The sequence below is a fragment of the Mytilus trossulus genome, unplaced genomic scaffold (genome assembly GCF_036588685.1).
Source record: "Mytilus trossulus isolate FHL-02 unplaced genomic scaffold, PNRI_Mtr1.1.1.hap1 h1tg000062l___fragment_2___debris__unscaffolded, whole genome shotgun sequence".
Lineage (NCBI taxonomy): Eukaryota > Metazoa > Mollusca > Bivalvia > Mytilida > Mytilidae > Mytilus > Mytilus trossulus.
The window spans coordinates 185,906-210,856 of NW_026963293.1; the positions used below are offsets into that span (position 1 = coordinate 185,906).

A 24,951-nucleotide genomic window follows, 5' to 3' on the forward strand; every position below is an offset into this window, starting at 1 on the left:
TTCTTTTCATATAAAACTCAACAGTGGCGCTAAAATAAAATAAAAAGTTTCAAATTGTTTGCATAATTAATATGAAAACATTCAAAAACTAAATTTCTAAAAAGTTGTTCAAATCAGGCTTAAATAGTTATCAAAGGTACCAGGATTATAATTTAGTACGCCAGATGCGCGTTTCGTCTACATAAGACTCATCAGTGACGCTCATATCAAAATATTTATAAAGCCAAACAAGTACACAGTTGAAGAGCATTGAGGATTCAATATTCCAAAAAGTTGTGCCAAATACGGCTTAGGTAGTAATCCATGACTGTGATAAGAAAAGTCTTAGATTTTCGGTAAATTCAAAGTTTTGAAAACATGAAATTTATAAAACTGACCACATTATTAATATTCATGTCAACACCGTAGTGTTGACTACTGGGCTGGTGATACCCACGGGAACGAAACGTCCACCAGCAGTTAAGCCATCTATCTACATAAGCCTCTGCATTTAACGAACAGCAGATGTACCGAAAATAAAAGTTTCAGTGATAATTCATGTAAACAAGTGTACCTTCTGAACTTCAACTAACTATGGAACTGACCCAGTCATAATTAAGCAAGTAGTAAACAAGTAAACGAGACCAACGTTTCACCAGGCCTTACAAAATCTCAACAGTGGTTATACAACCTTCACAAATAATTATGGTTTTACTTTTTTCAAGTAAGTAACACTAATCATCAACATTTATTTACATACATATATACATATATATTTACAAATATTACATGTTTTTTATATCTTCAATTGGGTACACATCATTAACAGGGAATATGAGTCCATATTCCTTGTGAGGCCCAAATACAAATTGTATTCCATTGTAGTGTATGATTATTATCACCAGTCTGCTCTTCCTTTTTTTTTTTAATTTTCAAATGATTTGAACTAATACTCCCTGTTAAGATTATCCTCAAATTGCACGAAAGTATATTTCACTTCAGTATGATATACGTCGGTAAAGAGGTATTGATTTTAGGGGTAGAATACTTGAATGTCTATATCACATCAAGATAATTACTGTTAACTGCATACATTAATCCAAAAACAGTCACATTCATTACAAATAAGCAACTGATATATATAAAGAAGATGCATGGAATTGACTATTAATCAAACCAATCAAACACGTACTTACACGCACACGCACACACACACTCATCTGTATCTCTGGTTTTTGTATTTATATCATAGCTTGTGCCTTCCAATGTATCTTAAAAATGATTATATGTGGTATGATTGCCAATGAGACTACTATCCACCGCAGTGTTGGTAAATAGATTAAATAAACTATACAAAATTGTTGTTTCCAGCTGCAGCATCGTGGTCGTTGACAGTGCAATGTTCACAAACAAGTTATGTTAAATACTAAGGTTTATGATGGTGGCCTTCTTTGTGATGTGGATGTGGAATGGTCATGACTGGTATGTGAGCGTGGTGTAGTATGAAACCACTAACACTTCCAAGAAATGTTCTGCGAAATGTACCATGTCCTCTACATCCAGTTACAATCATGTCTGCGTTTAATTCCTTGGCTATATTTAATATTCCTTCGCCAGGGGAACTTGCCTGCGTGCTTTTAACTACACCATTTAACTGAAAGATACATCATTTTAAAAATTATCCGTTGCACAGAGCATTGATAATTTCTTCTTATTTATATATAAAGATAATATGATAACATAATATACAAATATACAAAAGATTACAACGATCTAGCACCTTCGTCCACCTTAAAAACCTGATACAACGTTATGTATTTCGCTACCTTGACATAGACCGTTGATTTCCCTGTTTGAATATTTTTACACTAGTAATTTTGGGACCCTTCATAGCTTGCTTTTCGGTGTGAGCCCAGGCTCCGTGTTGAAGTCCATACTTTGACGTATGATTAAATACATTTTACACTTGCGCTTTACGTAGAATGTTGTGCCATTGGCACTTATACAACATCTACCTATTTCTATTAACATGAGTCTGACATATAAATTGATACACCTAGTATCTATGGTTAGTTGATACAAAAAAGGGAAATGTAAAAGAAATACCAATACGTCTACAGTCAACTGGTGATCATGTATTTTTTGGGAACTGGGAATAAAATCCCTATGCCACTGACAGTCTATCTACATAATGCATTTATTATGACCGTTTTTGTAAAATGTATCATAAATTAATAAGGTTGAGAGTGATAACTATTTTTAAAAGTTCCATTGAAGCATTTGGGGTGAAATATATTATTAAATAAGCAGTGTTACGCAGCAGCTAAGGTTCTTATCCAATATATATTAGTATTTTGTAGATAGCAACACGACAGGTGCAATATGTGTCATGTAGCATGTCGCATGTTTTTGGTAGTTATAAATACTTGATTTAAATGGTTATTGATGAAAGTATACCCGGGAGATCCATGCAGATCCATATGATTTATATTGGGTTATTTTGATTGTTTGAACTGATTTATATACAAGTTAAACATTCTGAAGCTTTCTCATTGCAACGCTTGTTTTTTTATTCATCTCAAGGCAACTGATATTGATATACAAATACTCTGTATATCGACTTGACAAATATAATTTGCTACCATCTTCACCTTTATTTCCCTCATGTATACAGCAAATTCTATTAATCTGGTTTTTATTCTTTCAATTTCCTGGTCAATTAGTTGCTTCAAAACCTCACGATCAATCGAAAAATTTGCTGTTAAAAAAGAAATTGAAAATTATTTAAAAGTAAATATGTACAATCATTGTTGTATTGTTTCAGTTTTGTCTACTAAACTACAAGGGGCCTATTTATACAAATCTAACACAATAAATGTTGTGAAGAAAGCAATTGTAATCGTGTGAGGGTAGAACCACTGGTGTAGTAGCAGAGTTAAGATACCGTTTTCTCAATCGCTCCAGTATGTTTTCGTTGTAATTAACAAATTTTTTGCACATATTGCCATGCAAAGGATACACATTTCACTAAAGTAATTGCATTATATTGTTCATCAAATTTGCATACCTTTTCCATTCTATAGAAAATTGTATATTTTTTGCCAGAAAAGTGGAAATTAAAAAAATTACTGCAATTGAAGAGAAGTTATTGGTTTGAAATATACATTCTTGGCATTGAATCCAAACGCCAAGACTGTAGTTATGAATTTCAATAAAGAAAACGTTTATACGTTTTGAGAACAACATGTTGATAATTCTGATTTACATGAATAATCATATATACCCTTGTTAGTTTATCAAGTAATAATTGTATAGATTAATCTAAGTCTAATATAATACCAGCCAAATCTAACAATTACATTAGGTTTATGATTCGACTGATTTCTGGTAGACTGTTAGAGCGTAACTAATGCGAGTGAACACATTTAAAAACGTGCGTTTGGCCTCCGCTATCATCTTCTGATCTGTTGATAATTTTAAGAAGAAATAGATTTTAGTATAGGAAATGATAAATGGAGCTGTTCTAGAGTGACAAAGGAAACAACATAATTTCAACTTTATTCAAAGTCACTTCAGGTTTAAAAACGGTTTGCTTTTCTTTTAGATTATTATCATTATTAAATGTGCATAGGTACTTAAGTGAAAATTGAACATTAAATTATCTTACAGTATATTAAAATTGGGGTTAAAAATCATTTAGCTGGCTTCATTTGTCCTATAAAAACTATTCAATGGAACGGATTGTCTAGTGGTAATAATTATAAGAGTATTGAAACCAACACACTTTAATATTGATCAAACGATATCTTTTTGTCTTGTCATGAAATAGATAAAAACTCTATACCAGCTACTAGATATAATAAAATAAGTAACTTGTCTATGTTTGAATACAAGTTCGAAAGAGATGCATGCAAGAGAGTGGTTTAGTAGTTTACATGCACAAATGAACACAATCGAACTTCTATTTGTTTGGAATTTCTTACCACTGGCCTCATTTAAACCACTTATTGTTTTCTCTAAAATAAAAATACTGTGTAAAGTAAATTGATAATTCTATACTAGCAGTTAACTGTTTTGTTTGTATATTGATACACATATTCACTACATATGTACATCCACTAGTAAATGGATTTTAGTACAAAACTGTTATTGGACAACATCTTTAATAAGGTTTAACAATAAAATATTAAGCAAATCTTCTGTTCAATAGTTGTTATTTCCCTGTATATACCATCACCATACCGAAGTGTCTGAAACACTACTGAACAGTACTGAATTGGCTACAAGCGAATTATCGGAACAGTAACAAATTAACTGCATTCCATTGCTCAGTTTGACATTAACATCATCTGAAAACACTACATTATGTTCCGTCTTTTAGAGGATGTAAAGATCGGAATGACAAAAAATCGCTTACTAAATTTATGTCTATTCATTTGTTCACTATGAGTATTTACAATCGTATCTTGATAAAAAAAAAAAGTTTTGCGTATTTTCGTTATTTAAGTTTTCATCATCATTTTGTGCTAAAACAAGAGAGAAAATGCATTATTATTTACCAGTAATTTACCAGTAGATGTCTTATAGATTTGTATTGTGTAGTTATCTGCCTTATTAATGATCATATTTCGTTTTATTTTGAAAACGATTATATACTTTAGAAACACATGCTTTTTTCTAAATATGTATTTACAAAAACATTGATAGAATACAAATCTGGTTCAAGCTAGAACTGTCAGCTTATAACCACATTGCAAATATAATATACAGTATTAATGTATTACCTGTAGCTACAATATCACTCAGTTCGACACAGTAAACAACTATTATCTGATCAGTTGGCTTGTAGCACCAATCAGCATAAACTGAAAGGAAAATTACATGAATATGTATAGAAACGAGATCATTATTGAATACAAGGTGAAGAGAGGTACAACATTTTATTTATATTGATTTACGTGTATCTAGCCTTGTAGCTTTTCGTAAAGCAAAACTCATTTGGTGAACTTTAAGTTAGGAATAAACTGGGTTTTTTTTGTAAAGAAATATTTATATACCTATATATAGGTCCTATTGAAACCATTTTAATTTTATAAAACTTTTATTTTGCTGATTTATTTTTACGTAATGTAAGCGCTTAATAACTTATTCATTTAAGAGGGAAAAAATCATACTGTCGCCAGCATTTAATAGGAAAAACCGCTCACATAGATCTGAAAACGCTACTTTCGAATTTCTGTTAAAAAAACCCGTTCGGGATCGATTTGTTTTGTCGGATTTGCATCAATATTCCACAATCTAAAGGCTAAAGTTTAATTGGATGATGTAATAATAATCACAACAGAAACAAAAAACGGAGCTTGGACACATGATCTGTATTTTAATTAGATTCACTCTAGGGTTTCGCAGATGATATTCCAAACATAACATCAGACAGCTGAAGATATCAAGCGAAAAGAAAATATAAAATAAATCATCATGATCAAAAAGACAATTATCGAACAGGGTATAGTTACCGAAGATTGATATATGGAAAACCAAGGAATTGCAATTGGAAAACAGATCTAAGATGAAGGTCATTTAATTCAACATATTGGACAATTCTGTGTTTATTACACTTTATAACAATAGAGGGCAAATGGCTCGTTAATTGCATCTAAGTGATTTTTATCTTTAAAAATGTTATTGATAGTAATACCTTTTTTTACAAGTAATCAATGGAATGAATCTACAGAAAATCAAGGACAAACAAAGACAAAGATGTCAAGACAGGTTTCCAAAATACAACAAACCGGAGAGAGAGAAAAAGAAAAAAACAAAGAAAAACATCAAAAAGATAAATATAAACAAATAAGTGATCATGACTTCTATGCTCTGTGTTTTTGAATGATATTATAGGGTCGATATAAAGTTGAAAGAAAAGAAAAACCCACTAGATGATTTCAATCTATCAAGACAGCTCTTTAAATAACTATAATGAATATAAAAGCCACGGGATAATTTAAATAAGTTATCAATATGTTGGATCTAGAGAAATCTATAACAAATAAAAGATGAAGATATCTAGACAGATTTCCGAAATACAACAATCCGATAAGAGAAAAAAAGAAAAACGTCAAAAAGACAAATACTGAATAAATTATGGATCATGACTTATATGCCCTTTGTTTTAAAATGATATACTATGGTTGATATAAAGTTAAAAGAAAAGAAACTGAAAGCCACTGGGTGGTTTTAATCTATTAAGGCAGCATTTTAATTACAAGAATGAATATAAAAGCCACTGGATAATTTTATAAAGTAATCAATAGATTGGATCTACAGATAATCCATGACAAACAAAAGATGAATATGTCAAGACAGATTTCCAAAAATACAACAAACCGACAAGAGAAAAAAAAAAGAAAAACACTAAAGAAAAACGCCGACAAAAAAAGCCAATGAACAAATTATTGATCATGACTAATTATATGCCCTGTACATGTTTTTAATGATACAATATGGTAGATGGTAGAGTTGCAAGTAAAGACTTGTAAAGCCACTGGCTGATTTTAATCTGTTGAGCCGACAGCATTTGTTATTACAAGAATGAGACATTCATATGAATACTATACTTTGCGAAACTATTGAGTTCATTAAATAAATGTTATAGTATTAATATTACATGGCAATATATGTAATTGATTGTTGCCTATTGGTAGCAAATGCAGATGGGACCACAGGAAACATATAAATATACACTATAAGTAATTAGCAGCAATCATACTATATGTAAACATGTATACATAAATATTTAACAGCGTCACTTCACATGTTCTATACTTGGTTGATTAAAGCTTAATTGTCCAAAACACACTTTGTTTTGTGATTCAAAGTAAACTATATATATTAATTTCGTTCTTATCTTGACATTTTGTGTAGACGAAATAAAAAAGTGTATGGCCGTGTTCACACCAAACGCCGTGTAGAGTAAACATGTTTACAATTACTTTAAATTAGTGTAGTGTACACTGGTTTCACATTACATTTGTTCACATCTATACACCTTGTTTAGCTACCTGTACATAAGATTTGTTCCCACTTGTAAACTATATGTCATTTAAATGTTCATTACGTAGAACTGAGTTCAAAAAAATAATTCTAGCGGTTAGGGAACAACCATTTGACTTCAAAAGGGGGGGGGGGAATGGAAATATTCCGATCCCCAATTTGATAAAAAAAAAAAAAATGGTAATACAGATGATAAAAAAAATTATTTTGAATCAAGAGTTTCCCCATACCGTATAGTGTTAAACATTGAAAAAAAAGTATGTGATCACCAGCGTCGAAAAAAAAGGAATAAAAACGTACGCGCGAAAAAAAATCTGACTCAGATAAAAAAAAAATAACCCTCCCCCTTTTTTTAAGTTAAGTGGTTGCTACTTTATGAAAGCCATTTTTATAATTTGCAGTAGTTTGAATATACTATAGATGTCTCGATAACACAAAAGAAAGAAAGATTTTGGCAACAGCGTGCTTACAGCCGAAAAAAAAAAGAATTGAGATATTAGGGACCACTACATTATTTTCTTTTCTGTTCGTTTTAAATGGTATTTCTTCTCCAAGGAGTATTTGGTAAAGGAATAGGGTAACGTTTTTTTTAATTCATTTTACGTGTTATTTAACGGATCTGAGATACTAGACAAACATATCATTTACCTCACACATTTTTTAGTCATGCATTTATGCGTGAATCGTTTTTTGAGTAAAGACCAGTGGCGAATATTTCTGTGTACGTCAAGTCGATTCGGGAAGACCTTTTCAAATGAATTAGGCAGCAACTGTTTACTTCACTTTTTGTGGAGGGGGAGGGGGGCGTGAGCTATTGATTTTTTTTCAGGATAAATTTTGGTGACAAATTGAAATCAATTTTAGCATTATATATAGTGGCAGCTGAGGGTGAAACAATTTTTTTTTCAGGGCCAAAAACTGGAAACTTTTTTTTTTTCCAAAACAAAATCCATAGCTCACCACCCCCGTCCCCTTGCCTTTATGTTTTAAACTCAACTACAATAGCCCCCCCCCCCCCCCCCCCCCCCGGAAAATCTAATAATTATCAAAAATATCAATTTTACTCAAAAATAGTTTTCTCCTTAAATATATACACGATAAGACTAATGTCCTAAATGCCTAGTTTTGTTTACTTAACCTACACAAGGCCTACATTGACTATCGACTGTGTGTAGGTAAAACATGATTTAAACTACATGTAAACATTGAGTTTTATCAATGGAAACGCAATTGTGTTTAGTTTACGTGTGAGTTACACTAACACAACACCGAATTTAGGTCAATGTGAACACGGCCTATGTTACGTATACATGATTACAGAAATAGTAAAATTATACAATGTTGTGTGAAAAATTATGTTCTAACTTAACTTGCAAAAGATCATATAAATTTGTCTATAGTTCAAAATAAAGTATACAACCATCTCTGTAGTTAAGAATAAAGAAAGACGATGACGTATATCAAAGAATTGAAAACACATTGATTCATTTATAACTCAGTTACTTAATATTCTAAATGATTCCTTACAAACTTTTAGATGTTTGTGTTGAATACATACAAGTAAAGTAGGCAGTGGAAAGCATACCAATTACGATTAACTGACATTTATCATCACCAGTAGCACAACAGAAATCGATTTTATTGTTCAGTTCAAAGACATGTCCTGTTGAGTTTATGTAGATTTTTATTCTTCAATGTAACAAGCTGAAGAGGCATTTACGGCCACGTTAAACAAAAGATTTAAAGAATTAGAATATCTTAAAAACAAGATTTCAGGTTTATTTTTTTCATCAAAACGAAGAAAACTGACTTACTTAATGAGCTGGATAACAATGATGTTCTATAAAATAAGATGCAGATTTAAACTATACAAATCAATTGTATTCAGCTATAATCAGTTAAGTTACAAAAACAACTCGACAATATAAAACAGGCAATTGGTTGTCGATCATGATAAAATAGCATCATTTTTATTGCAAATGTATTGCGTAAATGGTGTCTAATGTAATTTTTCATAAAAGAAATGTTATAGAATCAAATAAATTACTCACATTTCATCGCGTACTTTGCATAGTCACTTCCGTCAAAAGCAATAATAACTGTTTTCCCATCTTTCTTTGTAGTCGAATTTACAATACTACTACAGTGTTTATTTACTTTGGCCATGACAAAATACGGTAGTGAACTCTACGTAGCAACTTCGTAAATAATCTAATCAGCGTTGCCTTCATCAATGAAAAACAACATGAATGCCAATCATTCACAACAGTTAGAAATGATATGAATATTTTGTAGCATTAGATTATATGAATACGATAATAGCAAGACGATATATTAATTATTGGTTTTTTATTGCTGTAATAAAAACACATTGAAACTGTAACATTGTACAATGTAATGATGATTTGACACAATCATATATCAATTTTATCATATTGATCTCAAACTTAGGTTTGTGGTAACAATATTGGCATGAAATTCGATTTTTACAATCATTTTAAGTTTGAGCAACAAAAACACAGCAAGTTTCAAACCAAAAACGCCATAAAATTGAGCAGTCCGTTTTCCACTTGTGCCATACATTATACTGCTCATAAAAAACCCAGGTGTAATTAAAAAGTCAATTGTTTATGAACAATTGAAAGGTCTTTCTTTTTTTCTTTTATTAATTGCCTTCTTAGTTCAAAAATATATGGTTTCTAAGGACTTTTATGTTCATAACAAGTGGTTTCTAAGGACAAAAATCATTCCTAAGGATAAAAATATTACTACCAGTATTAAAAATGTCATATGTACTATTTATAGTATTTAAAGTTAAAAAAATAAGTGATTGCTAAGGACTTATATGTCGTTGCTAGGGACAAAAATGTCATTTCCAGTATTAAAAATTTCATATTTATATTATTCATAGCCTTTTAATTTCAAAAATATTTGGTTGCTAAGGTGTTTTATGTCGTTGCTAGGGACTTGACCTCTGACCTTCATCTAACTTTGTAGATCTTATTATGCTGAACATTTTTGCAATTCAAAGTTTCTTTCTATCTCTAACCACTTTTGAGTAATAAGCAAACAATCATCATTTCGGACCCCAAAAACAGTTTTGGTGACCTAGTTCCATAACATTCAGTCCAATAATTTTGAACCCACATAACAAATGTAGATCTCGACAAGACACACATTTTCTCCGTTACATTTTATCAGCCATCTTTTACGGTTATTGAGTAAATCCGATAACAAGCTAAGGTCAAAATCTAGGTCATGGCCTTGACCTTTGACCTTAGGTCAATTTTCATGGTCACGTGAATTGATGATCATAAGTGATGATCCTAGATGGCTACAACTTACGGTTTCTGAGTTTTAGTGGCCAACCGACATTGATTAATTTTCAAAGGGGCATACATGTAACCCTACCAATGAGTCGTTGAATCTTTTCGATCTAAATCTAACGAAGAACTAAGGTCTGTCCCTGAACAAATTCCACCCTTTTTTTTCTACCTATTATGGTTATGGAGTTAGAATGATAACAAGGTTTTCGGTGTTAGGAGAGATAACCGCTATAAAGGAAATGTTACAGGGTCGTGCCCTCACCACAATATAGCTTTTGGTCAACCGATACTAGATACCTAATATTATTTCAACCTGTCACGTACTTTTTTGGGGAAATTTCGTTAAAGTTTGGCGGAAAAAATAATAATAATCAGAAGAAATACAGTATGGTCTTTCCTTATAGAAAAAAGGAAAGACCTTAATAAAACTGAAATGTCAATAGATGTTCTTTTCATGGTTATGTTCCTCTCTTATATTTTATGATGATATAATACTAAACCACTAACGGGAGGGATTGTGCCTGATATTCATATGAAGAAGACATAATCTTTCAATTAGTTTAATTGAGGTCTGGACCTGACATATGAGCAACTGCTAGTAGTCTTTTGTTATTTATGTGTTATTGTCATTTTGTTTATTTTCTTTTGTTGCCTCTTCTGACATCGGACTCGGAATTCTCTTCAACTGAGTTTTACTGTGCGTATTAGTGTGCGTTTGTTTTTTCTACATTGGCTAGAGGTAAAGGGGGAGGGTTGATATATATAAAAAAAAAACAGGTTTAACCCCGCCGCCTTTTGCGCCTGTCCCAAGTCAGGAGCCTTTGGCCTTTGTAAATCTTGTATAATTTTTAATTTTATCTTCTTGTGTATAATGCGGAGTTTAGTATGACGTCCATTAACACTGAACTGGTATACATGCTGTAAATTCAGAAATTCATGCGATGTCTTTATTATTGCGAAAAAAAGTACGACTGAGTTCTAAACCCAATTATTTAAACTAGCGTTTTGAAATATTTTATCTGAATTAAACAGGATTTTTCTCAAAAATCGTAAAAATTAAAATCGCATTTAAGTCTTAAATAACAAAATCGCAATAATAAATGCACGCAATAATTTCTGAATTTACAGTATTCGTTTAGAGGCGCCTCCGGGTGCGAGAGTTTCTGTCTGCGTTTCAGATCCATTGGTGGCCTGCGGCTGTTGTCTGCTCTATGGTCGGGTTGTTGTCTCTTTGAAACATTCCGCATTTCCATTATCAATTTTATTTTCAGTTTTTTATTTCTTGAATATAAATTAGAAACCTATTATTCAAATTTGGTATGCCAGACTTCATAAGAATCACAGTTGGACCTCGAACAAAAAAAAGAGGAATATCAAGTGAACATTCCCGACATTATGTTTCAATACGGTAAGGGTTAATATTTGGATAATGTAACAGGCTTGAAATTGGCGTACTGGGGATTCACTTTTTTCGTGGGTATCAATTTTCTGGCTGAAAACATGCATATTCGTGAATATTTGATTTCGAGGTATTACCAATCACTGCATATAAAGCCTTTTGAAACTATCTTATTCGCTGAACATTTGAAGTCGTGGTTTACCTGTACCCACGAAACCCACAAAAACGAATAATAATGATTCCTTAGTATGACATTTGCGCCGATTTAAAAATGTTTCAGGCGAGTTTTATATAATCAATATAAACCAACCATTCCGTAAGGCTGTTGTACATATGTAATGAATTGTCAATTATAACATAAAATTGAGCACAAAAATGAGGAATGTGTCAAAGAGAGCAGAAAACAGTCCAACTTTACGTTATTCACACTAGTTCTTAGCAGCTCTGACCTTTCAAAACTATAAGTAGCGAATCACGAATCGTTGCATTTGCAGTCGGATCATTCTAACATTTATAGAATAGACGAGAAAGGAAGGAATACATCAGATGTGTAGTCTATACATACTCAGGAAGAACAGATTGATAATATTGTATTCCGTTTTTACGGATTTAAATGTTTTGCTTTTGAATGCTGAAAATAGATTTTTACTCCGTGATTATATCTTTTAAATTGACTTATACTGCTCGAAATTATACTTCAGCCTTCTCTTGGTGACCAATGGATACCATTTATTATATGCTTGTCATTATTGAAAATTCATAATATATGTACAACTTGATAGCGGAAGAGTTTATAACGACAAATACAAATAAAAATCATTCACCTGTAAATAACATGTAGACATTGGCGCAAACGCAAAACGCCGCTGTAAATCTTATATCATGGTGAACGTTTTGTCTATATTAATTCATTGAATGAAAGTTGTAAAAAAACAAATCATACAAGAAGTAGTAAAGCTTTGAAAGCAGAAGCAGGGGATGTAAATAAAACAAAAGAATCATATCCGTGAAACCAAATATTCTACAACACTCTTTGTTTGATGATTCGCAAACTGTAATTTATTCATGTTAAAACGTATGCAAATAATTGAAGCTCCCGAGAATAATGATATAATCACTTCAACATAATAATTTATATATGTGTTTAAGGTTTTGGTTTGCCATTTGATAAAGGAATTTCCTTTTTGAATTTTTCCTTGGAGTTCAGTATTTTTGTGATTTTACTTTTGTATGGGTCCACATAAAAAGTTAAATCAATTGTAATAAACTTTGTTGTTCATGCCTTTTGTACTTGACCTGAAATCTTGTTTTCGTGCTTATAACCCATCTGATGAACCCAACACTTTTAAGGTGGTTGTAGTGATTTATCATCAGTAATAATCATTTTCGTTTAAATATGCCAAATAGATAGTTTTCTCTTTTGAGTGGCCTTTTACAAAGTTATAAAACGAAGAATCAGCTTTAAATCACAATGTGTTAAAGGAAAGACAACTCAAATACGAACAATTTAGTATACACATTTGTTATTACAGTTGTAAAATATGTGTTGGTTAATAAACGAGCTTTATAGAAAATTTACTATTGTTTAATATTGACATTGATATAATCAAATACAGTGCACTGCATACTATTAGTCATCAATTTATATGTTATTCAAAGAATAGGGGTATCAGGTATCTAGGATCTTGTTTTGTACTAAGAAATACATGTTACACAACTATACATTTTAATAAAAAAACTTACCAGTACACCATCAGATGAATTTAATCTATTACACAACTCAGTTTGTATATCAATTCTAACAATACAACATAATTTTGTTGCTGCTATTATCAAGAGGGAAATGCAAATCGTGCAATAGAAACAATGTGTTGGTTGTCGAAAGACATATAACTATGACTAATTTATAGCGAAAAAGTCATCTTCTATAGAGAACAATACAAAACATCAATGTTTGAGAAATACAGCCCCAATCAAATAATGCAGAGAGTCAAATCATGTACTTAGGAAGGTTGAAAGGTTTTTGTTTAATCATAAGCACATGTAGATTGCAGTTTTTTTAAAGATAATATAAGAATGTTGTTTTTGAAAAAAATACTTAAGTTATATAATTCATCTTGAAGAATAAAACGTTATTTGTTTTATTTGTTAAAAAAACAACAACACACTGTCAATTTTACTCAACCAATATTGAAATGTTTGAGATGTATTCAATGATTATATATTTCCAATATAAAGACACATCTGAGACTTAAAAGGTGCTCTCAAAGGAACTTTAGTTTTAGAATAATGAAACTTTGGTATGACCATTTAATCTTCTTATTGTGTACATCCTGTAAAGGTTTATTTTGTGATGGTAAAATTAGTAGTTAGCGCAATGCCTACTGGAACACAAATACGAACTAAACATCATATCATGGTGACCACATTTCAATCCATATTTAGTGTTTACAGAATTAACTTGATTACGTGTCGGTTAGTGTATAGAAAGTTGTATAATATGAAACTTTGAGCGAGGTATATACCTTTCTATACACTATCCAATTTAGCACATATTTACAACTTTATAATAAATCCTGTAATTAGTATATTGACATGCTTTTGCTGACTAGATGTTGCTCATTTACGTAGTTTGGTAAATCTACCTACTTATATCATTGTAAAAATTGGATTTCAAAAACCCTTGACTTTAGAATGAAAAGATGGTAGCTGCTGGTGTAAGTATGTTTATTGATATAAATCGGTGTTTTACTATACATGTACTTATTTAAATGGTAAGATGACAAAATAAGTTGACCAAAAGCAGACAATTCTCAAATTTCAATAGAAGCTTTACATTCTTGAAAATATTTTTTGATTTCACATATAAACTACAAATCATATTGAAAATGTTTTTGAATGAGTACAAACAGTTGGTTCCCCCTCTCATATGATTGATTGAAACACTTTTTAAAATGGCTGGATCTGCCCCTGGTATGTACCCATAGGTAGTCTTGTGGATAGTTTACATGCATGAAATATTTGTCATTGGACATTAGGCAATCAAAAATCGACCAATTTATGACGAAATATATCAAATTGCTTTATTAATAATTTCCCTTCAAAAGATTCATGGTTGACTCTTTTTGTATACAAAGTAATTGCATGGAAGATAAAGGATTACAAATTTTAGATGGAGTTGTACTTAAATCAATGTATAAAGAACCAATGTATTGTTACTCTTTATTTTAATGAAAGAAACTTTTAATTGTCAAAAAAAGTTTTAGATCAAAAGATTGATTAGTAGGATGCTAAAAATCTCTTTGAAAACTAATTACAAACTATTTAGTTAAATTTGGAACACAGAATTTATTTCAAAATAGCCAGTAGCAATTTTTGTTCTAAAATCTTGATAACGATACAATGAAATCTTACCCTTGTGGTCATTCATGCTCAGTTACTTAGTAAACGGAAAAAGTATGAACTATGAAAATTAGAAGGAAATTCAAGCAATTTGATTGGACGAGAAGTTGTAAGTATGTACTAAAGTGATCACACATTGGAATTTGAAAAAAAAAAAATGCTTTCAGTAACTTACTGTTACTATGAGTACTATTAGGTTAGTACTTTGTGTGTTTTGTGATTTTGTATGTTCATGTTTTTGTGGCTAGTATCGTCCTTATGGTTTTAGCTTGCTTTTAACGGCTTTGTTGAAAAGTCTCGGACCTTTTACCAATTCAAATGTACCTGGCATACAAAGGAAGATGCTATTTTGATTAGAAGACTAGTGAACATTCAACAGCTCCATTTTAAATAAAACTATAACTTTAAAAAAATATATATATCTGTTCAATTGCAGGATAAATGCAAACGACTTAATTCCCTTTGCCTGCGAAATCATTAGATAATTTATAAAGATAAAATAGACAGAGTTTGAATACGAGTTTTGATTTTGTTTTCAGGAATAGTGAAATCTAAATTGAACAGATTTGAAAAGAATATACTATATATGAATTCTAACTGTTAATACAATTCACGGATAGATACAAATGACTTAATTCCCTTTGACTATGAAACTTTTTTTGTTTGCAGCTGATGTCAATTTATTCAACGATATTTCTTTCGGTTTGTTGTTAATAAATTGTTAATATATATATCTGTTCAATTGCAGGATAAATGCAAACGACTTAATTCCCTTTGCCTGCGAAATCATTAGATAATTTATAAAGATAAAATAGACAGAGTTTGAATACGAGTTTTGATTTTGTTTTCAGGAATAGTGAAATCTAAATTGAACAGATTTGAAAAGAATATACTATATATGAATTCTAACTGTTAATACAATTCACGGATAGATACAAATGACTTAATTCCCTTTGACTATGAAACTTTTTTCGTTTGCAGCTGATGTCAATTTATTCAACGATATTTCTTTCGGTTTGTTGTTAATAAATTGTTAATATATATATCTGTTCAATTGCAGGATAAATGCAAACGACTTAATTCCCTTTGCCTGCGAAATCATTAGATAATTTATAAAGATAAAATAGACAGAGTTTGAATACGAGTTTTGATTTTGTTTTCAGGAATAGTGAAATCTAAATTGAACAGATTTGAAAAGAATATACTATATATGAATTCTAACTGTTAATACAATTCACGGATAGATACAAATGACTTAATTCCCTTTGACTATGAAACTTTTTTCGTTTGCAGCTGATGTCAATTTATTCAACGATATTTCTTTCGGTTTGTTGTTAATAAATTGTTAATATATAATTGATAGAATAGAACGTTTAGAATACGTTATCTTTTTAAACGACAAACAGTAAAAACATTACGATACGAGCAGAAGTGAATACAATTGCATGTGTTTGAATGCAAAAACTTACAACAGCCATGACAGACATTGATTAAGTTCTTGAAAATATTGAAAAATGAGTGCAGTAAATTAAAGATACAATTATGAGGAAATTTTGTCGTTATAATCATCAGACATGACACAATAGTTCTCCATCTCTGCTGGTTATTTTGGAATTTTTCGCACTTTCAAAACACATGACGTCTATAAAAAAAAAACATTTGACTACGATTTAAAATGTGCTTAACTATTTCATTACATTTCAGTTTACATGTTTAAATACACGTCTTAGTTAAATACATGTATACATAAAACGGTATTATTTATAGATTATCGTTGGTTATCTCAAGGAGATTGATTTTCTCACCGGTCACGGCGAAAACGAGAAAAGCAATCGAGTTGAGATGACCAATGATAATCTGTTTATTGCTATTTTACCTATGACGACGTTGTCAATTTCATTAGCCAACGTGGCGCCTTAATTTATAGCGATAATTTTCCATCTCAAGCGAGTGTCATGATATGAAAAATTATCACAAAAAAAGATCAAAGGAAAAATGCACTAAATAGCGATAATATAATGTCTTTGTTGGCAATTTGAAGGTCTTCGTAATTTTCATGAATTTAAAATTTTAAAGTAACTCTAAATTAGAATGACTTTCAAACATGCAAAGCTTTATTATTTACATTTTATACAATATACTAATTCTTATAACATTTAATACTAGTTTGATCAATACAAGTAAAGACAAACATTGAATGCATTTGTTCATTTCTTTTTCTCTTCCTTTGTTCTGCAAACTAATACAGGAACATTAGAATGATGAACAAGATAATCACTAACACTCCCTAACAGTGTCCTCCGTAATTTACCAAGAGCTCTAGTTCCAGTAATGATCAAAGCGGCGTTTTCTTCTTTTGCAACTCTTAAAATTCCTTCGGCGGGTTTTGATGCTTGGGTACTTTTAGCGACGCCTTTTAACTGAAAGGAAAAAAAGAAGTACAGCTATCAGGATAATAATAATATTTTGTTTTGTTATTGTGAATAAATATTAATTATCATTTTTAAGAGAATCACTGACGATCTCTTAAGGAAATTTGGTTTGATGCATGTCACATGATATATGTTTACAGTCAGCATATACATATTCACATTTAAATATTGACAATTCCGGGATCCACAGTTACTGTATTTCCCGAAAAGATACTTAAGATGATTTAAAATAGTAGCCTGTTATTTTCTATACTCTGGCAAATTGACACTCTTAATACATCCTTTGCAATTCATGGTATTTTTATCGATTGTATGACTGTGATAAATGGGGCTAACCCTGAGTGTATTGTTATCTGTTCAACCATGCCTTTAAATCGAATGTACCCTGTCCTTTACTAACACCACTTTAAGCACACATTCTTTGTTATAACGTATATTCTTCAATGCTCATTTATTTGTTACCTTCATGTACGGTTCTAGATTATATGTTTGAATATTCTTAAATCAAAAATATCTCTTTTCGAAAATTGTTCATTAGTATGTAAGTGAAACTTATTTGTGTTTCATTTCCAACTTGCAGTAACACACTAATGATTTTTTGCTAATTATTTTTGATTTTGGTTGATGCCTAATGATTAACATGTATACCAATTTTTCTTTCGTCTTCGATGTCGTTGAAAAAACGAACGTTGTACACTGGAAGACGCCAGAAGAACAAAAACAGAGAAAGAGGAATATAGAGACGCTTCTATACTTTGAATAAAGTTATTGTGCGAAATATTTGTCATCACTTTTATTTGATTGAGAGTTATTGTTTCCCTTACTTTAAAAGCTAATGGAATGATGTACGACCTTAAACTGTAATAGAGTGTTAAATCGTTCATGTTATTCAATTAGGCAACCTCATGAGAATTAACAATTACTCCCATGTTTCATAGAACAGTCCTTTATTGTCGTTCATACCCGATCTGTTGTTCGCCGTAAACATCACGACGTTTAACCTTTAAATAAAATGGAAGTAAAACGACCATAAACAATACTTTTGTTAGTTTTTGTTTAACATTGTCAAAACGTTTTATATAGTATTTACGAGACCCTAGCGTGCTTATTAATTATTCAAAGCTAAAAAGTGAATTTGTTATTTTAGGTATTCAAGAAGAAGATGGTAATTTCATGTTACACACAAACTCGTGTAGTCAAACATGTCATTTGCATTGATTAAAGTGACATTTCACAAGATTGTGATTATCAAATACACGTTTCCTTGTATATTGAATCCATGTTTGTTGGTTTGTTCATGACTTAGCTTTGTTGATGTTCTTTTAATTTGCGACATTTTGTTTGTCTTCTCATAATATGACATATGTACTATATAGTCAATCTAATCATCTTATCATATAAGACATATTTGTTCATTGATAGATATTTGAAAAAAGATATCGACAAAATGCAAAATGCTAAATTCTGGTATAACTGATCAGTTAGAGCCACAAATCAACCATAACTACCATGAAGGTAATTAAAAAGTTGTATTAATTTCAACAATTACAACTTTATAGAGACATTACTTTCAATCTTTGTAGACAAGCCCCAAACTCTTCGAGTCTAGCTTCCACCTTATGAATTTCGTGATCTAATATGGTTTTGAATGCGTCTACGTCTTCAGGGTTTGGTGCTATAAGAAAAGATAAAAATAAAAATAACACGAAAATATTATATATTCAATTGAATTTATAACCTCCCTGGCTTTTAATTTATTAAATGAATATATCTAAAAGTATACATGTCATCAGTGAAGGATATATAATCATTATAATTGTTGAAGTTATATCCATAGTTTTTTCAGCATTTTCCCTACCATCTTATAAATCAAACACGAAAATATTTTCCAAATATAAAAAAAAATTGAATATAGATTTTGTTCATCAATAATTGTATTCAGATATCAATTCATACATGTATATATTAATTATTACATATCAAAGACAATTTTCATAATATATGAATCAATTGATTAAAAAAAGAGAAAATAATCAATGAAAATAAAAAAATATATATATCGTTTTATTAATATTAATATACTACATGTCTCTGAATAAATCAAGTCTTGGTGAAATGTTACATGTTTTTCCCGCGACACACATTAGCAGTTTGTCCGTGAGAATGTTCAGATTGTTCTCAGATTGATATTTTTCATCATTATACGATATTAAGCAAACAAAAACAAATAAATTATTCTCTACAATGTCAAACTTTACTTTTCCTTTTAATTAAATTATATCGATTGTTTTCTTCTTTGAATTGTTGTACATTTATCATTTCAGGGCATTCATTTTATAGCCGACTTTTGCGATATGAGCTTGGTTCGTTATTTGAAACCATACGATGACATATAGTTCACAATTTCTGTGTCACTGGGTCTCTTGTAGAGAAATGTCACATTCGCAATCAAACCACATCATCCTTTATTTAATAGTTTCGCAAATTGTACGGTCTTAATTACATGTAAATGGGGAGGTTTTCCTACACTGCTTTTTGATACTGAAAGAATAATAACAGCAACCACAGGATAGCCGAACTGACTGTTGATGACATAAACTTTATCTAATATAATCTAAGATATATGGTATATTCTCCATTTTTTTTTATTAACACGTGTCAAATATAGATATGACCGAAAGCGGATACTACATTGAGACAATATCCTAACGACCATCATCCGACCCAAATAACACATCCCGAGGTAATATGCGGTCAAAGGTGTGAATACTATATTTCAAGGTCCTAATATCTGAACAAACCAGAGACAAGAAAAGTTGTTAATGAATTTTATTTTAGAAGTCTTTCCAAAAAATATCAGCTATATCATTTTTTCATACACATTTTTTAATGAACCAGAACAACCTCTAAAAATGTGGCTGACGGGGTACACGCTGTTTTAAAGATTCATGATTTTAACTTACAATGATATAGTTCAGAAGAGGAAAGCAATTCGTTCATCTCTACACAATATACCAATATTACGTAGTCATCTGTTTTGTGAACGTTCTTGGCATACCCTAAAATAACAATCATTACATGTTATGGCTTCAATTTAACCATTATTGAAAACAGTCAAACTAGAATTTAACCATTGTATAAACTAGCAAACTAAAATGAGAAAATGTAGCATAATGATAATTTAGCATGCAAACCGTGTTAACGAAGAATGTTTATCTCGTGATTACATCGGTTTTATCTACACAAATTCTATACTACATCGCTGAGAACAGTTTTAGTTTTGCAATGATGTTTTATCAATAGTGATGCATTATTACCATGCGTGTCGTATGTTTATACGTCCAGAGATAATTGGCATATCTATTCATGTCAATTATTCATAACAGGCATTGACGTTGATATCTTTTGATAAAGTGTTGTTTTCGGACAGGAAATTGGTTTTTGATCTGTACTATTGTAGAAATAGAGCAAACAAAATCAAACGATTGAGGGTTATTGTCATTCAGAAGCTTCAAATTAAAAAAAAAAAACATCAGAAGGGCTTTGTCATTATTATTGTTTTAACATACAAAAACCGATATTTTTTTTATAGGGACAATTTTTTTTTAAACAATGTTGTTTTAAATTTTAAACGATTTTTCGAAATTTCAAAATCAAACAATTTCTAAAACAAAAAGTACCCACCCATGCCGCCTTACATACGAAGAATGCTTGGTTCCTTAAATCATAGGTGACATTTTACGTGCTATTTACAGTTAAATGATTTGTAATGCTATTCGTTCTTTTATTTGTATATTTCTTCCCTTCCTTCTGTCATACCTTTTGATAAAACTCGAAATTAAAAATGTACTATCCAAAAGTAGTAATGTAGTACAGGGAATTAAAAACAAATAAAAATAAAAATAAAAAACAAATCATAGGTCACAAAATAATTTAAAAAAATGCAATTCAGAACAGTACATGGTTTGTAAAAAAGCAAAGAAAGGGCCTGTTATGAACAGCAAAATGATTCTCCGCATTTTTTAGACTCATCATTATAAATGTGGTTCGTGCTATGCATGAAGTACAATGTAAGAAATGGTGAGTTACTCTTATTAAACGTACATTTGCTTTTTACCAAATAGGAAGAAATAAGACCACTTTCAAAGGGGAAATCTGAATCAATAACTTGTTTTTATGCGCTCTTAAACAAAGTCTTACACTTTTTAATACTGTAACATATGGAATTGAGTACAATTTTTCAATCCTACTAGTGAACATGCAAAGAAACTCATCATATATACCAGGATTAAATTTTGTACTTACGCCAGACGCGCGTTCTGTTTACAAAAGAGTCATCAGTGACGCTCGAACCCAAAATAGGCCAAATAAAGTACGAAGTTGAAGAGCATTGGTGACCTAAACGTTTTGCCAAATACAGTAGTAATCGACAAAAGCACTTAACACTAATACAGTATAACATTGAAGCACACAAATAAGCACACGTACATTAAACATTGTAACATCTCTAAGACTTCTGTTTTTGTTTCAAATTGCAAGATTAAAAGTCCTGTTAGACCAGTTTTTACGAATGAATATTAATAGGCCTGCCCTGACGGATTATTTGATATCTTACTGAGCAACTATAGTAATATAACATAGTCATATTTTCTATGTTTTTATGCGTGGTCAGTCCAATATTGGAAGTGTTGAATTACATATTCCATTTAAGTAAGTTTAGTATATAACATGATAATTGTGAACATAAAATAGAGAGTAAAATAAAATGAGTTGCTTTCGTGCTTCTTGTTTTTGTTTGTTTGAAAACCGTAGCTGAAACAAGTGGTAAGTTCTATCATCAGATTCTATTGACTATTGTGCTGGACCGACTAATTTTATTTACTTACAATCAATATGACACAAAATGATATTCATAAATGCTTCATATGTAATTTATAATTCATGTCAGGAAGTCATTTTTCAAAGAAAACATACAGAGGAGACAACAAAGGAAATTGTAGAATATCTCATACATATTGATAATGTATAAACTAATTTGCACTGCATATTAAACTAGATTAGAAACTATTCTCCACGTCAAAAACCTTATAGTTGAATGGGGTCATAAATACATATATAAACTCAATCGTCGATAACGAAAAAGCAGTTTCCTCGTCAATTCTTTTTAATATTTGCGAAGTGTAAAACTCGATGGTTATAAGTTTCTAAGTTTACAAAACATTAATGTTTAATGAATTTTAATATCTCTGATGAAACGAGAGGGTGCTACAGAGTAAAGGCTTATAAAAAAAAACATTGCTAATTGACAATAAATTTGTTGTCAGGCATAAATTACCTTAGCTGTATTTGGCAAAACTTTTAGGAATTTTGGTCATCAATGCTCTTCAACTTCGTACTTTATTTGGCCTTTTTAACCTTTTTGGATTCGAGCATCACTGATGAGTCTTTTGTAGACGAAACGCGCGTCTGGCGTATATACAAAATTTAGTCCTGGTATCTATGATGAGTTTATTTGCATGTAATGTAATGTTTAACCAATAAAACTGAAAACAAATGCATGCTAATTATCATACGTCTAATGTATTTTGTTTTTGTATTAGTTAAAATTAAGAATAATGGAAAAAAAATTCACACGTTACAAGAATCTGGCATGAGACTATTAAGACTAGTTATATAAGCAACAATGTACAATAAAAATTGTGTCTGTATCTTATACTTTAGTATGGAGAATAATTCATTCATGTCAATATTATATTTGTTAAATATCAAGTTAAAATTCATGTCAATATTATATTTGTTAAATATAAAGTTAAAATTCATGTCAATATTATATTTGTTAAATATAAAGTTAAAACATGGGTGTTTTTGCTTTCAGCATCGATTTCTTGAAGACAAAATAAAATTTAGCATGCTCTTGTGTATAATCATGAGTTAAACTAAACAAAAACCATTATTGTCAGACAATTATAACTAGCAGCTGGAAAAAAGAAAAAAAGTCTTCTTTAAAATTTTGGCTTTTAGAAATCTGTTTATTTCAAAACATCATGACAAAAGTTTGACCAAATGTTGTTGTAAGTTTTCATAGAAATTATGAAATAGTTTGTTATTCTTTAAAGAGATTTTAAAATAAAAAATGACAGTCCATGTGCAAACTGTCGGCTGATAATGCACCAAAGATAACCCATCTCATATGATATATAAGATAGAACACATCAGTATTAAATTCACACAGTAAACCTTGATTTGTGCAGCGAAGGAGGAACGTCGGCACAAGAACGTAATAAAAAGGCTTTTAATCAGAATAATTATGTATCAATATTTGATATTATCAGACATTGCTGTGATATTTTTATTTATACTAAAACTGTTTAGTTGATGAAAAAGACACGAAGAAAATCCCGCAAGGTCACATGCAATAATTATTTCTTTCATGTGCAATAAGTATCATACGTAGAATAGAAACGTTTACCTATTTGATCCTTTCCAATTAATTCTCTTGAAATTAAATTCCCGAACTTTAGCCTATGTACAAAATGTAATCCTTATTACATGGAACTTATGGCAAATATGATTAAAAGTAAATTTGCATTGTATTTGGATCAATAACAGTGAACAATAAGGAACGAATATTCTTTGCTGTAGATATTATTATCAAAAGTACACTTAAACAAACATTACATTCTTTGACGTCCCTTGAATATCTTTTGCTAATCAGGTATTGCTTGAGTGTCAATTGACAATAAAAAAAAACCAAGTGTCTGTTGTATCAATACGCTCCTGTAGATAACTCGTGTATCTATTTATGTCAATATGTCATGAACGATATTTCAGTGATGTTGTTTTTTTAAGATTTTTTATCAGACACATATCCCATTCTGACCATTATTATCTAAGAATATAGCACTCTGTAGTATTCCGTAAGTCAGAAGTTATATATTAATCTGTAACCAACGTTCTCTTGACAGAGTTATTTTAAACTGCATATGTTTATATAACATGTATAATAAACAGAATCGTGTTGTACAATCATTGCGTCTGTTATTTTGGGGAGATGTGGGGTATACACTAACCAGACATTAACCAAACAAAAACAATAACCAACATATATCTATTGGGCAACATTAGTGAATTGGTTAAACTGTTTCTTAAGATCACATCCTTCCCCTGTATGTCCCGGTTTGTGGATTAGCAACAACGTAGATTAAAGGAAATACACTAAAAATAAGAAGAAGATCAAGTACTTAACTTAAAACTATAAATGATATGATAGACTACAAAAATGTAAACAATATTGAATAAACCCCATTCTTATGTGTGTGCGAAACGTAGATATGTCAAACATTTGCAGAACCCATATTGATAA

The 24,951-nt window shown here is 30.5% G+C and overlaps 2 protein-coding genes across 3 annotated transcripts in view; both read right to left on the minus strand.

Moving 5' to 3' along the window:
• Positions 1-766: 766 nt before the first annotated feature.
• Positions 767-9,310, minus strand: LOC134699402 (universal stress protein Sll1388-like). 2 transcript variants are annotated; one of them, XM_063561002.1, is made up of 5 exons: positions 9,081-9,310; positions 4,764-4,844; positions 3,963-3,995; positions 2,631-2,737; positions 768-1,633 (listed from the first exon to the last, which is right to left on the minus strand). In XM_063561002.1, the coding sequence occupies exons 1-5, from the start codon at positions 9,193-9,195 to the stop codon at positions 1,406-1,408; spliced, it is 564 nt and encodes a 187-aa protein (XP_063417072.1). In that variant the 5' UTR covers positions 9,196-9,310; the 3' UTR covers positions 768-1,405. The 2 variants fall into 2 exon arrangements, with proteins under 2 accessions (XP_063417073.1, XP_063417072.1); XM_063561003.1 differs by lacking the exon at positions 3,963-3,995 and having other exon boundaries at positions 767-1,633.
• A 7,942-nt stretch (positions 9,311-17,252) lies between these two features.
• The window catches only part of LOC134699410 (universal stress protein YxiE-like), a 38,971-nt gene continuing 31,272 nt past the window's right edge, over positions 17,253-24,951 (minus strand). The window contains exons 2-4 of the mRNA XM_063561012.1: positions 20,552-20,647; positions 19,157-19,263; positions 17,253-17,576 (exon numbers count right to left, since the gene is read on the minus strand). Coding sequence (XP_063417082.1) covers positions 17,364-17,576; positions 19,157-19,263; positions 20,552-20,647 — 416 coding nt within the window. The 3' untranslated portion in view covers positions 17,253-17,363. The remainder of the gene's footprint in view (positions 17,577-19,156; positions 19,264-20,551; positions 20,648-24,951) is intronic.

Coding starts and splice junctions, on each gene's coding strand:
- LOC134699402 (XM_063561002.1), bottom strand. CDS start 9,195: ATGGCCAAAGTAAATAAACACTGTAGTAGTATTGTAAATTCGACTACA. Junction 4,845..9,080: donor TGCAAAGTACGCGATGAAAT/GTGAGTAATTTA, acceptor TTTTCCTTTCAG/TTTATGCTGATTGGTGCTAC. Junction 2,738..3,962: donor TGGTTTAAATGAGGCCAGTG/GTAAGAAATTCC, acceptor CTTTTTTAACAG/CAAATTTTTCGATTGATCGT.